This window comes from Neopelma chrysocephalum, unplaced genomic scaffold (assembly GCF_003984885.1).
Source record: "Neopelma chrysocephalum unplaced genomic scaffold, ASM398488v2 Primary Assembly neopelma1_117, whole genome shotgun sequence".
NCBI classification, from domain to species: Eukaryota; Metazoa; Chordata; class Aves; order Passeriformes; family Pipridae; genus Neopelma; species Neopelma chrysocephalum.
Genome location: NW_020897779.1, coordinates 559,987 through 574,095, shown reverse-complemented (window position 1 = coordinate 574,095; position 14,109 = coordinate 559,987). Strand labels below are relative to the sequence as shown.

Here is a 14,109-nt window from a genome sequence, read left to right as displayed (position 1 = left end):
TATTTCTTAGTTAGAAATGCACAGTTTATTTTAATGCAACAATTAAAAAAAAAAAAAGGCCCAACATTTCCAGATCACAGAACATGAACATAACAAGAGTTTTGTATTAGTCTGCTAGTAAGACTTTTAAAAGATATAGTATTCATGCCAATTGCTAGTCAACAGAAACAGCCTTCTAGGACTAAGCCCTTACATCACAAAATCCCTTACAATGTAAACAAAATAAATTTTTTCTTAAACTTCTGAAATTTGAATTTGTTCTTTCAGGACTTTCATTCCTTCAAGGGCTTCCTGATGGTGAGTGACTGAAAGAGAAAGAAAAGATTAAAAACCACTCCTATAGCAAAACCGACAGAAACCTTCCATGCTACCTCAGGCTTCCACTGCTCTGTCCCAGCCCCATTTTCATATACAGTTCACAAATAATGAGGGAAGTGTTATATTTTACATTTTTGTATAAAAAACTGCTTTAAGCTTAAGAGATCAGCTGCAGGTGAGACATGAATACTGCTCAGAAATCTCAACTGCAGCACATACTTCTCTGGTTACATAGAAAAACTTCTTACTTCATGGTGCATAGCACAACTTGGCAGCTGTGCAGCTGAGCCAGCAGGAGTCACCAGCAGGAATTTAATCCTACAGCATATTTCATGGTTTCCTCCACACCTTGCATTACTCACTTCTTCCCCAGATTCTAAATTCCTCAAGAACTTAGGGATACTTGATTCTCATTTGTCCACACTTTGTTGTCCTTTAACATTTCATTGAAGTAGATTCCCTTAGAACTATTATCATGACATCCTGACTACCAGCAGCAGGAAGTACCCATAACAATTCATCTTTTTATAGTTCACATATTTGGACTAGTAAAAAAACTAAGCTTTTATCCTTGCCCAAGTTAAATTCCACAGGAACCACTCCAACTTTAGTGCTATTTAACCATATGGCACAGTCTAGTTTTAAAGATATTCCTACCTTCTCTTTGGAGATGGAGATCTGGACTTTGAGCGACTGTCAAAAAAAACAAACAAACAAACAAAACAATCAACACTGTACACTTGGATAGTCTCAGTAACCACTTCTGACCATTTAAACCCAGAACAGTTTGGTGTTGTTTAAATGCATTAAAAGACATCATGGTTAAGACTGCCAATAGCAAGTGTACTGATTACTTTAAGCAAGAAGCTGCAGGTGAGAAGGAAAAATGCTGAAAGCTGGAGCCCTTGGAAAAGAGCAACACAACTTCAAACCAGCTACAAAGTCATGATGGTAACCCTGCAAAGCAGGAGCACTGAATTGAGGAGTTAGGAAGAGGGAGAACTATAGTCAGTTGAGAACAAAGGCAGGAAAAGGGATGCCCCAAATCCTGTCACAAATACCTTCTTTGTCACAATGTTGAGTGAAACAAAAACCTGTATGCACAATTGTTCTGAATTGCCTACTGTCCCACAAAAATCAGCTATTAAAAAAATACATTAAAATAATGTATGGAAAATGTTTTTGAAATCAGCTATTAAAAGAACAACAACAAAAAAACCACAACACAACAAAAACCCTCTTCCACATGCAACTGAAATATTGCTCCAAACAGATTTTGAATAATGAGGAAAAAAACCCCATAAAACAAAACAAAAAACCACAAAAAACCACCAGCCGAAACAAAAACCAACTGAGTGCTACTTGTATTTAAACGCTCACCTTTTAGCAGGTAAGCCAGACTTAGATCTACCATGAGACTCAGACCTACAACAGGAGAAAAATAAAGCTCAGCAAAGCAGCCAGTAGCATGCATATACAATGAAAGTTAGCTACAGCAACAGCAAATTCTTATTACATAGCATCAAAAACCAGAGAGAAAGAAGGCTCTGGTGCTCCAGGCTTTCCTTGTGACTTTTCAGGAGAATCCTTTAGCTCTTATTGCAGAGACCTTGTTTATCAGAAGACAGGAGTGCAAGCACATGAAGCTCCTCAGCAAAGCTTCAGCTACCACTTTCACAAAACAGAAGACCAGACTGACAGACTTTCTTCCTACCTGTAAGTATCCCTTCCATAAAGGGAATAACAATTTCAAGTTTCATCTTAGAAAATATAACAGCACATTAAGAGTGTGGAATCTGCCACAAGTGAAAGTGTGCTGAAAAACTGATCATTCTTCAGGTCAAGTTCCAATGCCTATTTTATTCAAATTATTATAATACAGATTTTTCATCAGTTTTGCCAATGAAAACATTTCAGTTTTCTCTTCAGTACCTGGCTACTGATGTGTAAACTATTCCCAGTTCATCTTGTGAATTAAAATCTACTCAAACAGCAACAACTTCCTCCCACATTTATCATGTTACTTATCAACTCAAATATTTGCTGTTACTTAGAAAATATTTGTCTTCCTAGACTGTCAGAATTCAGGCACATGCTATTACTCAACATCAAAATGCCCAGTTCGATAGACTTGGCCAATTTTTATTCTATTTCCGCTAAGAACTGTTTTTAAAGGGCAATCAAGATTCACCTTTACCTGGTCTATTAACTTACAGAAATACTGTATGGACACTCTTGGTGTAAGTTAAACAAAACATTACATGCCAAAGAGCTTTGAAACCTTCCTGGTCACTGTGCTGAGCCACCATCCTTTCCAATTCCTACCATTATAACCAGCAGCCTTTTCACTGGATCACAATTAAGAGAATGGGGTTACTCACAACCACCCAGAACTGGTACTTTGTAACACAAGTATGACTTCTGTTGGTAAATAAGGCAGAACACACCACCATCATCATGTTACTACATCCGTAAGCATTAACTAGTGCTCAAAAATTCTCTCCACAGATCTCAAATCCCACATATGCTTTCTTATGGCCATGTATACACAGATTATATATAGTAGCCACAAACCAAAACAAACTCATGTTTATTAAAAGAAATCTGATCACTACTTCAGTCTGTGAAAAGGCACAAATTAAGTGTTGCTATGCTACACAGCCTTCTAACTCCTGCCAGCCAAATTTCCCTAGGAAGAAAAACAAGCAACAAAACACAACCACAGTGAAACAACACGCCAGAACTATTATGAGTTTGAACTAAAGCAAGTATCTCACCTGCTTCGAGGCCACACAACAGACCGGGACCGTGAGCGTGACCTGGACCGAGATCTAGGAAAAAAAGCAGTGGAAGCTCTAATACTGCAGGACTCATACAGCTAGGATAGGGATCAGTTATTGTAAAAGACACACAATGCTTTGCTGGACTGTTGGCTTTGCAGGAGTAACTTTTACTATTACAAAGCTGTAGTACATTTGGTCAGTACTGCCATCCACGTAAAAAATATCCCACTGTCCTAGGTGACTAAGCAATGACACCCTGTATCCTTGAAGCTGAACAAGAAAACCTTTATCATAGATCAAACCTGTAACTTTGGTACAATATTAACAAAAAAAGCTTGGAAACACGAGTTCCAAAATCATATGTTTAGACTTTTAACATAAAGAAAGCATTCAGACTAGTTCTGAGAGATGCTACACCATAAAGGTTCCTAGAAAGATACAGATTGCAAAAGAGAAACTTAATGTTTATATTAAATATGTCTTATATATAAATACTTAAGGTTCCAACTTCAAGTTATGCTCCCTTTGACAATGTTGTGGGTTTAAAAAAAAAAAACACATACCTTGACCTTCTTAGAGAGCCAGACCGGGATCTGCGAGGTGAAAATGATCTATATCTACGAGGAGAGATTGACCTGGACCTGCGGTAGGAAGCTGACCTTGATCTACAAAATAAAGTGAAAAAACAACCAAATCACTGCAAGGTACTTTTCAAAAGAGAAGGAAAAGAAGGGGCAAGGGGAGGAGTAAGAAAAAGAAGGAAAACACAACAGCCAGACCCCTACCTCCTACCACGGCTCCGACTGCGTGACCGAGAATATCTCCTTCCTCGGGACCTTGAGCGCGATCTAGACCGGGACCTGGGTTTAGGTTAGAGAAAACAGGTATCAGCAAACAGCTGCAGCAAACAGTGCATGTGAGGCCCTGCTGAAGTCAAAACTTATTTCAGACAACTAAAAAAGAGAGCAATAAAAAAAAAAAAACAAAACACAAATGAAACAAAACAAAACAACAAAAACACACCACTAGCATCTGTCATTTGGAAAAACTCTCTGGGCCTACTCGTCTTGAGCATTTTTACTACCTAGAAAAATGTTAAAAGCTGAATTACATTTGCAGAATTACATTAGAATAGAAAACACTGTAATGCGTATTTAAAATAAACCTTGCAAGTTTGCAGGTCGACCCTCTTTGGCCCAAGGTCTAGCAGATCTAGACGATCTAGAAGTATCTATAGCCGATCGCTGCATCTAGGTGTTCTCTTCAATCTAACGACGATCAAACTGACAGCCCAATGAGCCAGGGTGAGGCTTGATTGACGCAAGAAGATTTTTCTAGGTGGGAATGTGGTCAATCTGGTGTTCCTCTTTCTAAACCGGAGGGGGGCCCCAATTGAAAGCCAAATTTACTGTTACGGCGGTCACCGTCTCAAATTTTCTGCCCTTAAAGAATAAGGTGAAGCTACGTGTAGATGGCTCGAGGGGATCTGGCCTCTTATGCTGATCACCTCAAGGTCTAGGAGGATCTTAAGTGTCGGATTTGCAAGGCGCCTCAGCATGAAATCTTAAGGCTCGTGACATTCTGAATCAAGGCGACTGACTCAAACGAAGAAACCTGAAAGGTTTTGACCAGGTTGATTATTAAGATATTAACATTTTGTATGTATTAGCAAAAAATAAAACCGTGATATACACCTGTTGACTTACAACATTAAAGAGTTAAAACTGGTGTAACATTCTGTTCTTTGCTAACAAGAACTACACAAAAGCGAAACTGGCGAAGCAACGCGGCCGCCCCGGCCCCGCACGTACCTGCTCCTCCTGCGGCGGCTGTAGCGGTGACAGTCATAGGCATAGTGGCCTTTCTCACCACACTCGTAGCATCTGTCGTTGGGGTCAAAGGGGCGCCGGGCAGGGGGCCTGTCGTAACGGGAGCGCCGCGGCATTCCCGTGGACACTTCCACTCTCACCCTCGAGCCACATATTATCCTGCAAGACATAGTATGTTAACCACAGGATTAACTGCGCTCATACAACGAGCACGAGAAATCAACGGTTGGTGTGGGGTAGGGGGATCACAGACTGCGGCCATAGTAGTCCAGGAGGTTCCAGGCATATACGTACTTCCCATCGAGGCCAAGCACGGCATCTTCAGCGTCCCGGGGGTCCTCGAACTCCACAAAGGCGAACCCCGGCGGGTTCCTCGCGATCCACACGGTTCTCAGTGGGCCGTAGTAGCTGAAGGCTCTCTCCAGCTCGCCTTTGCCCGCGCCCGTGCCCAGGTTGCCCACGTACACCTTGGTCTCTGCGGACGGACGGAGAGACGAACGGACGCCATGTCAGGGCCGCGCCAGGCACGCGGCCGCCCCTCCCCCCACCGCCATCTTTGACTCCGCGTCCATCTTAGAGCGCTCCCGCCGGGCCGCGCCCCCCCCCCGCCCGGACCCGGGCCCCACAGGGTTCGCGGCCCTGCGGGTGTCCCCCGCGCCCCCCTCCTCGCCGCCGCCTCTCTCAGCGGCCACCTGAGGCGACGGACGCTTTCTCCCACTCTCAGCGCGGCGCGAACGCCGCCGCTCTACCCTCCGCTCTTGTCCTCCCCCAGCAGCAGCAGCTCCCACACGATATCCACCCCCCTCCCTCTTTCCCGCCGCCCATACCGTAACGCCCATATCGCGACATGGTCCCGACTTCCCGACCACAGCCCGGGCTCTCTCCGGCGCGACCTTTTATATAGAGGAGCTGCCGCTGCGCCTGCGCATCGAGCTGGGGGAGGGGCGGGGCGGTGCAGGCGCGCGCCTTGTCACTCGCGGGTCTCGCGAGAGCGGAGCGGCCTGAGCGCGCGCGCGCGTTGAATCCCGCAGGGATGGGCCTTTCCCGCCTTTCACTCCTCCAGGCGGGAGGGCGGCGCTGGATGTGGTCGCCTCGTAGCGGCAGCCCCTAAGCCATGGGCCTCCCCGGGGGCTCCTCCTGGGCACGGGCTGCTGGCCCCCCACCAGCCCCACGTAAGCGCTCCCGCCTTGGCGGTGCCAAGAGGGAACAGAGGGGACCAGAGCCCCTTGTTCTGCCTCACACCCCTCATGCGTGACCCACATGGGCTTCTGGCCCTGCTGAGGCTGGGGGCGAAGGTGCTGAGACCACAGTCCTTATTCCACGGCATGGAGGCAGGAGCATTTCCTTCCTCGTAACAAGGCATTCCCAAATAACATGGCATTCCCAAACTGTTCCAAACCTGTTGTGCGGAGTTTGACCCAACTCTGGCTCACACATCAGATCCATCCCAACCACCCCTTGGGTGCTGCAGAGTTCAGGCACTGCTTTATCTCCTCAGGCAGCTGAAGCTTTCAGGTGTCACCCTTTCCAGGGAGACATGTACAAGAGTGCATGTGCAGTAGACATTTTTTAAGACAAACTGACACAAACCTGACAGATTCAAAGTAATTTTAGATAAATCCCAGCAGGAATGAGGAGAGCCTTTTATTAATGAGAGTCAGACAGACTTTTGAGCTGCATGTGAGCACAGCAATGTCTTTTGGTGCTGGATCCTAATAAGGCAAAACAAAACACTGAGATAAATGAGGGCTCTAAAGGCTCCTCACTGGATTAATAATCCCAGGAATAATCACAATGATTCCTGCATTGTGTGTTGTCATAAACTAGAAAAAAGCAAAAGAAACCACAAACTTACTGAATTGCAAGACATTCTCGTTTTACAGAACACTGATTTTCCAATTGCTGCTGCTCTAAAATAACAAATATAGATAGGGAATGCTTTTAAGTGGTTTTAAAACTTGCAATTTGCCTACTAACCTTCCCTAATAATTTTACAAATTTGGGCAACATTATAATTCATGTTCTAAACCAGGAGAACAGTTGCGAGGAAAACAAACAACAATTAACCAACTACAACAACCAAACAAAACAAAACAGCTTTCTGAACTAACTTTTTAAAATCCGGTTTGGAAGTCCAAATGTCACAATTCTCTTTCTAAAAAAAAGAAAAAAATTGTAGACTATTTGCAGGAAAATGGACATATTCTGAACAATCCATATTTTTGAGAAACGCTAGGCCTTGCTTGTCATAACTTTAGAGGCTGCAAGCTGTGTGAAAAACTCTTGTGTTTATACTTACAAACTGTGAAACTATGCAATGTTTATACTTGTTAGCTGTGTGTTTATAGTTAGAAGCTAGGAGAAAATAGTGTGTTTATAGTTGAAAGGTGTGGGAAAACTAGAGATAAAGAGACACCTGGAAAATCTCGGAAAGCCCCTAAAGGCGGATGGATAGGAGGGACTTTGGGTGGCAGGAATGATCTCAGACCGCGTGGACAGAGCTTTGGAACCAGTGAACTGAAGGCATGAGACGCGTGCACAGACTGAGCTATCCAATCACCTTGTTGTAAGCACATACCTGGAAAAAACTAAACTGTATAAAAGTTAATTCAAATAATAAATGGGACATCGCTTTGATCACATTGGTCGTCTGCGTGTGTTTCCTGAACTCCTGCCGTCCATAGGTGCCGTCCGACAGGGACCCTCAGAGCGTTCCCGGAGAACAGCTTCGGCAACGGGAAGAGGGGGCAGGAAAGCCAGCCGTGACGGCGTTGCCCCGACACCGGGAAAGAGCTCGAGCCACAGTCGACTTGGAATCTCACCCTAATCAGGTGAGCGGCTGAGGAGGAGATGGGGTCAGCACTGGGCAAGGAGGAAGAGGCAGTGCTTACACTCCTCCAACATATTCTCTCTAAGAGAGGGTTATCCTATGATTCAGGTACCCTCAAAGGGCTGTTAAATTGGGCCCGAGATAAGGGGTGTATCCCCACAGTAAACGCTGCCTTTGAAATCCCGGTATGGGAAAATATAGGGAAGCAGCTGTGGGAAGAGATGAGCAAAGGATCTAAAGAGGCAGCTCGCTACCCAACGTTGTGGCGGCTGTTAACCGATACGCTGCAATCCATGAGAACTGAGAGGCAAGTTACAGCCTCAGCCTATAATGCATTAGCGAGCAGTGAAACTGAAATCAAAGAGGGCGGGTCAGCTTCCCAGTTTTTATTCACCATTCCTCCGATCCCGATGCCGGCTAATTCCAAAGCACAGGCTTCTGCCCGACCGTCAGCCAGCGGCCCCGGCAGTTCGTCCTCAGCCCCGGAGAGCTCTAGCTCTGTGCGGGACGCCGGGGACCCCACTGCCAGCAGCGCCTCCCCCCGCGGCGAGTCCAGCGACGCTGGCTCTGCTCTGCCGAGCTGCAGCGTCGTCAGCTCCATCGCTCCCCCCGCCACCGCCGCTTCTCCCGCCGCGCCTTCCGAGGCTGCGGCCGTGCCGCCGCGAGGAGCCGCTGCCCCCGCCGCTCCTGCGCCCGCGCCGAGTCCCGGCCGGAGGTCCCGGCCGGAGGGAGCCCCCCCAGCCCCGCTTCGGCCAAGAGCCGCTGCCGCCCCGCCGCCCCCGCCCGCGCCCGCTGCTGCCGTGGACCCCGCGCCGCCGAGCGCCGCTCCCCCGACTGCGACTGCTGCTCACTCTGCCACTGCCGCGACCGCACCTGCGCCCTCCTCCGCCATGGCTCGCGCCGAGCGACTGCCGCCGCCGTCGCGCCCTGCTACGTCATCGCTTCGCGACACCGACCCCGAACCGCCGGGAGCCGCCGCAGCCTCCGCCCCCCCGCCGAACCCGGCGAGACAGCCTCGGCAAGAAAACACGGGGGGGGCGAGGGGCCGCGAACCAGCCCACACTGCCGTGCCGCTCTATCCACCGCTGCCGCCGTCTGTGCCCTCGTCCCCGGATTCCGAAGAATCCGATTTCGAGGACAGACAGAGGGATTTAAAGGACCAGGCACAACTGCAGCAGCTCCTACAGAGATTAAAAGCTTTGGAAACATCTGTGGCAGAAAAAGAGCTGAAGCGACAAGACCCCTCTGCACCCCCTCTGCCATTGCCGGCTCCCCACATCCCCATACAGGGGCAGGCTCCCCCAAGCCCTTTCCTGTCGATTCCACCACCTCCGCAAAATCCATTCATGGAGGGGGCAGGGGGTGGGACCGTGCTGGGAGGATCTGTGAATCTGCCGTTTGGGGGTTCCGGGGCTGGCGCGAGTCGGGAGAGTCCGGTGCAGAGATGGAAGAGAATTCTGCGAGATGCTATGATAGAGGGTGAATTTGTGTCGCTGAGCCCTAACGCATTTCCAGATTTTGTAGAGGGGGGGAGAAATGGAAGCTATGAGGCCTTAGATTGGAAGATGCTAAAAGAAACTAAGTCTGCGATAACTCAGTATGAGTTAAAATCGGGTTGTACTACATTTGTGTTACAGCATTTGTTTTCTTCTACGTTGATGACACCCTATGACACAAAAATGATCGTTAGCACGTTTCTCTCTCCCCACCAGCAGCTACAGTTTTATCAGAGATGGCAAGCAGGGTGTGATGCAGCTGCTGCAATTCCTAGGCACCAGGGGAATCCTCTCTTTGGGGTAACAACTCAAATGCTTATGGGAACGGGTCCTTTTGAACGGGCAGACAGGCAGGTACAATTTGTCAACGAAGTATTACAGCTCAGTCAGGAGCTGGCACAAAAAGCAATACAGGCAGTGCATGATGATGAGACAGGTCCGTCTTTTACTACAGTACAGCAGGGGCCAACAGAGCCATTTGGCAAGTTTATTGATCGGTTGCATCATGCAATTAATACCCATCCCGACCTAGATGAGAACATGAAGGCCAAATTTTTGAACATGTTAGCCTATGCCAATGCCAATGAAAAAACTAAACGAGCTTTGAGTGTCCTGCCACGAGGTTCTACGACGGCTCAGTTATTAGAAGCTGCAGACAGAATGATTCAACAGGAAAAAGCTGCTGACGTGGCTACAGCGGTCGGAGCCGAAGTGAAGCCGTTGATGCAAAAGGGAAATAAACCAGGCAAAAGGAAGACAGAGAAAAAATGCTATAACTGGGGGAAAAAGGGACATTTTAAAGCTCAGTGTCCTGCAGGTCAGAAGGGTGGGCCTCAAGGAGCTGCTGTTCCAAAGTGGTGTGAAAATTGTCAGAAAGATAACCATAACACGCACGAGTGTAGGCGAAAGAGAAACAGGAGGCTGAGTGCGTGGACCCCTCGCGCGATGAACAGCAAGTCAGGGTGCCTGGACAGCTGCCGCGCAGCCACCACCGGCAGCGCCAGAGTGGACTTGGCAACAGCAGTAGATGTCACTCTCGAGACACAAGAGGTAGTGGTTGTAGATTCGGTCTTAAGGGGACCCTTAGGACGAGGTCTTAGTGCCTTATTAATAGGAAGATTTTCCGTGTCTCGACAAGGTATTTTGGTTGTTCCAGGATTGATTGATGCTGATTATTTGGGTGTTATCAAAATTATGGTACATACCCTGACACCACCAATTACCATTCCAGCCAAAAGCAAAATTGCTCAGCTCATTCCCTTTCATTCCCAGGTCCCGCATGTAACAGAAAAGGACCGTGGAGAAGGGAGTTTTGGTTCTACCGGAGCCCCGGAAGTGTTATTGGCTGTAGATATTAAAAGAGGAAAGCCAGAAAAAACAGTGGTAGTACAGCATCCTAGCAGACAGTCCATCCAGTTGACCATGCTTTTGGACACTGGTGCTGATGTCTCAATTATTCCTTGTCATAAGTGGCCACCAGCATGGCCTCTGACACCAGCCCCCACGGGAGTGGTGGGGGTGGGCAGGGTGCAACAGACATGGATCAGCCGTGACGTGGTAACCTTTTGCTTTAAGGATGGCAAGTCAGTAGGAACTAGGCCGTATGTTCTGGCATTACCTGTTCCATTGCTCGGAAGGGATGTGTTGGGTCAGCTAGGAGCAAGGCTAGTGACAGACCCTTTTTAGGGGCGGTCACTGAAAAGCGGCCAACCCTGAAACTGAGATGGAAGACAGACACCCCTGTCTGGGTAAATCAGTAGCCACTCAAAGGCAATAGGCTGCAGATTGTTCAGTTGGTCCAAGAGCAACTTGATGCAGGGCATATTGTACCATCCACTAGTCCCTGGAACACCCCTATTTTTACCATTCCCAAAAAGTCTGGAAAGTGGTGTCTTTTACATGATCTCCGAGCTATTAATGAGGTCATGGAGGACATGGGAACGCTACAACCAGGACTCCCATCCCCTGTCATGATTCCAAAAGATTGGGACATCGTAATTATTGACTTGAAAGATTGCTTTTTTACAACCTTTTTGCATCCTCAGGATGCAGAGAGGTTTGCTTTTACTGTGCCTTCCACCAGTAAGGCCGAACCTGCCAAATGTTATCACTGGGTGACTTTGCCCCAAGGCATGAAAAATTCCCCCACATTATGTCAAATGTACATTGCATGGGCATTGCAACCTTTCAGAAAGGAACATCCCCATTTGCTAGTGTATCACTATGTAGATTATATTCTGATTGCAGGAAAACAATTGGAGGCAAATCTGATTGTGGCTGAGTTGCAGGTACAGCTGGAGAAGCAAGGGTTAAAAATTGCCCCAGAAAAGGTACAAAAAAGTGATCCATGGAAGTATCTGGGATGGATCATCACCCAAGGAACAGTGCGCCCACAGAAAATTGATGTAAACACACAATTATCAACTTTAGCAGATGTGCAGCAACTAATGGGAGATATTCAGTGGGTTAGACCTGTGTGGAATCACCAACGACGACATACGTCCTCTTATGCCACTGCTGGGAAGATCTACTGATGCAGATGAACACAACGAACTCACTGCACTGCAAAAGAAAGCTTTACAAAAAATAGCAGACAAAGTAGCTTCAGGATATAGCAATTGCATAATAGCAGAGTGTGCAGTGACTGTGATGATCATTAACTCAGGAGGGGAAAAACAGCACCCCCTTGGGTTAATTTGTCAGTTAACAGATAATAAGAAACTGAATATCTTGGAATGGTTGTTTTTGCCGTATCAGCCAGCAAAGAGAGTTGTAACTAGGCCAGAATTGTTGGCTCAATTGATCATAAAAGGTTGAAGGAGTGTTATCGACCTTACAGGGAAAGAGCCACAGACCATTATTGTTCCAGTAGCTCAGGAATATTTGACGTGGTTACGAGAATGCTCTAATGCATTTCAAATAGCCACGGCAGATTTTCTGGGAAAAATCAGAACTCATTACCCTGCGGACAAGCTGCTGCCGTTGTTGTGGCATCAGAAAATTGAGCAACGGGTTATGAGATCTGAGGTACCAGTTAAGGGTGACACAGTGTTCACAGATGCTGGGAAGAAATCAAGGCGAGCAGCCATCACCTGGAAAACAGGTAGTAGCTGGCAGAGTCAGCTGCTCCCCTGTATTTCAGGGGCTCTTTACAAACATTAGAGCTCAGGGCTGTTGTGTGGGTTTTTCAGCGATGGCAGGATGCTCCAGTGAATATTGTGCCTGATTCCCTTTATGTGGTCAGAACAGTAATGAGAATTGAGGGTGCAATGGTCAAAACAGTGAAAAACGACAGGTTGCATTCCTTACTGCTACAGCTGTCACATCTTGCTAATCAGCAAACTCACCCCTATTTCATACCCCACATTTGCAGTCATCAGAAATGCGGTGGGTTAGCCATTGGCAATAATAAGGCAGACCAGTTGGTGGCTCCAGCCTGGGCTGGGCCTCCAGCTAACTTATTCCAGCAAGCAGTTTTGTCGCATGAATTTTTGCATCAATCAGCAAAGATGTTGGTTAGGCAATTCGGATTAACCTTTACAGATGTTCAGGGTATTGTTCAATCATGTCCATCTTGCCAAAAGGCTGGAGTAGGCATTGGGCTTGGGGTCAGTCCTCATGGCTTGCAGGCCCTACAATTGTGGCAAATGGATGTTACACATGTGGCAGAATTTGGGAGGTTGAAGTATGTTCATGTTACCATTGATACCTTTTCACACGCCATGTGGGCAACTGCTCAAATGGGCGAATCAAGCGAGCACATCATCAAGCATATGCACGTCTGCATTGCAGCATTAGGGGTACCAAAACAGCTGAAAACAGACAATGGCCCAGGTTACGTGTCACAACGTTTTCAGAGGTTTTGTCACAACTGGGGAATTCTGCACGTTACGGGTATCCCACACTCTCCTACCAGGAAATTTTTTAATATGTGGAGACCGTGCATGGAACAGTATTCCACGGCGACCAGCTGGGGGTCCATGTTACTTGGGGGCAAGTTAACAATGTTTGTCCCCTCAGTGCGCGATCTCCTTTCCTGGAAGGCGAACAAGGACTAAGAGAGAACTTCAATTCACAGAAGATTGTAATGATAAAATTGACTTTATCTTCCCTGCAGCCTTTTCAGCTCTTGCGTTCTTTCTACCAGGAGGAGCTGCACTGGGCAATTATGCTCGGATGAAGAAGTTTGCGTGCTGGAGTTTAAAGCAGGCCAACAGCACCTCTAGAATTTTATCAGAATTGTTAGTGGATGTAGATAGTGTACGGCATGCTCTGTTACAAAATAGGGCTGCTATTGACTTTTTGTTATTAGCACAAGGGCACAGGTGTCACGAATTCAAAAGGATGTGTTGCATGAATCTATCTGATCACTCAGAAAGCATCTCTAAACAGCTTTGAGAGATGAAGGAGCGCATGTCTCACATCACCTATGATGAGGACAAATTGTCCAATTGGCTAGGCAAGTTTGGCATCACTGGTTGGGTGAAAGAATTAGTAGTTCAGGGGTTGACACTTTTGATAGCTATAATTTGTTGTGTATTAATTGTTAGTTGTGCTTTACAATGTATAATGAAAATGATCCACAAAGTTTTCAAACAAATATGGATTGTTCAAAAACAAAACGGGGGATTTGTAGACTATTTGAGGAAAATGGACATATTCTGAACAATCCATATTTTTGAGAAACACTAGGCCTTGCTTGTCATAACTTTAGAGGCTGCAAGCTGTGTGAAAAGCTCTGGGTTTATACTTACAAACTGTGAAACTATGCAATGTTTATACTTGTTAGCTGTGTGTTTATAGTTAGAAGCTAGGAGAAAATAGTGTGTTTATAGTTGAAAGGTGTGGGAAAA

General features: G+C 46.7%; 2 protein-coding genes and 1 long non-coding RNA gene across 4 annotated transcripts; 2 read left to right on the top strand and 1 right to left on the bottom strand.

Moving 5' to 3' along the window:
* Positions 1-5,894, bottom strand: LOC113974132 (serine/arginine-rich splicing factor 7-like). 2 transcript variants are annotated; one of them, XM_027696990.1, is made up of 9 exons: positions 5,758-5,894; positions 5,225-5,405; positions 4,913-5,089; positions 3,887-3,961; positions 3,665-3,766; positions 3,096-3,149; positions 1,699-1,743; positions 976-1,011; positions 1-305 (listed from the first exon to the last, which is right to left on the bottom strand). In XM_027696990.1, exons 1-9 carry the CDS (start codon positions 5,777-5,779, stop codon positions 281-283), a joined length of 717 nt encoding a protein of 238 aa, XP_027552791.1. In that variant the 5' UTR covers positions 5,780-5,894; the 3' UTR covers positions 1-280. The 2 variants fall into 2 exon arrangements, with proteins under 2 accessions (XP_027552791.1, XP_027552792.1); XM_027696991.1 differs by lacking the exon at positions 1,699-1,743.
* Positions 5,895-9,333: 3,439 nt separating this feature from the next.
* On the top strand, positions 9,334-10,434 carry LOC113974102. The gene is made up of 2 exons (XM_027696921.1): positions 9,334-10,306; positions 10,413-10,434. The coding sequence occupies exons 1-2, from the start codon at positions 9,419-9,421 to the stop codon at positions 10,416-10,418; spliced, it is 894 nt and encodes a 297-aa protein (XP_027552722.1). The 5' UTR covers positions 9,334-9,418; the 3' UTR covers positions 10,419-10,434.
* Positions 10,435-11,101: 667 nt separating this feature from the next.
* Positions 11,102-14,042, top strand: LOC113974106. The gene is made up of 3 exons (XR_003536449.1): positions 11,102-11,994; positions 12,076-12,077; positions 13,600-14,042. It is a non-coding gene; the product is annotated as an uncharacterized LOC113974106 (long non-coding RNA).
* The last annotated feature ends 67 nt before the right edge of the window (positions 14,043-14,109 follow it).

Excerpts from the sequence above, each read along its gene's own strand:
- LOC113974132 (XM_027696990.1), bottom strand. The coding sequence starts at position 5,779 with ATGTCGCGATATGGGCGTTACG. Across the intron at positions 3,767-3,886 it reads AGTCGGAGCCGTGGTAGGAG|ATCAAGGTCAGCTTCCTACC; the intron begins GTAGGGGTCTGG and ends TTTATTTTGTAG. Across the intron at positions 306-975 it reads TCTCCATCTCCAAAGAGAAG|TCACTCACCATCAGGAAGCC; the intron begins GTAGGAATATCT and ends TTTCTCTTTCAG.
- LOC113974102 (XM_027696921.1), top strand. The coding sequence starts at position 9,419 with ATGACACCCTATGACACAAAAATGATCGTTAGCACGTTTCTCTCTCCC.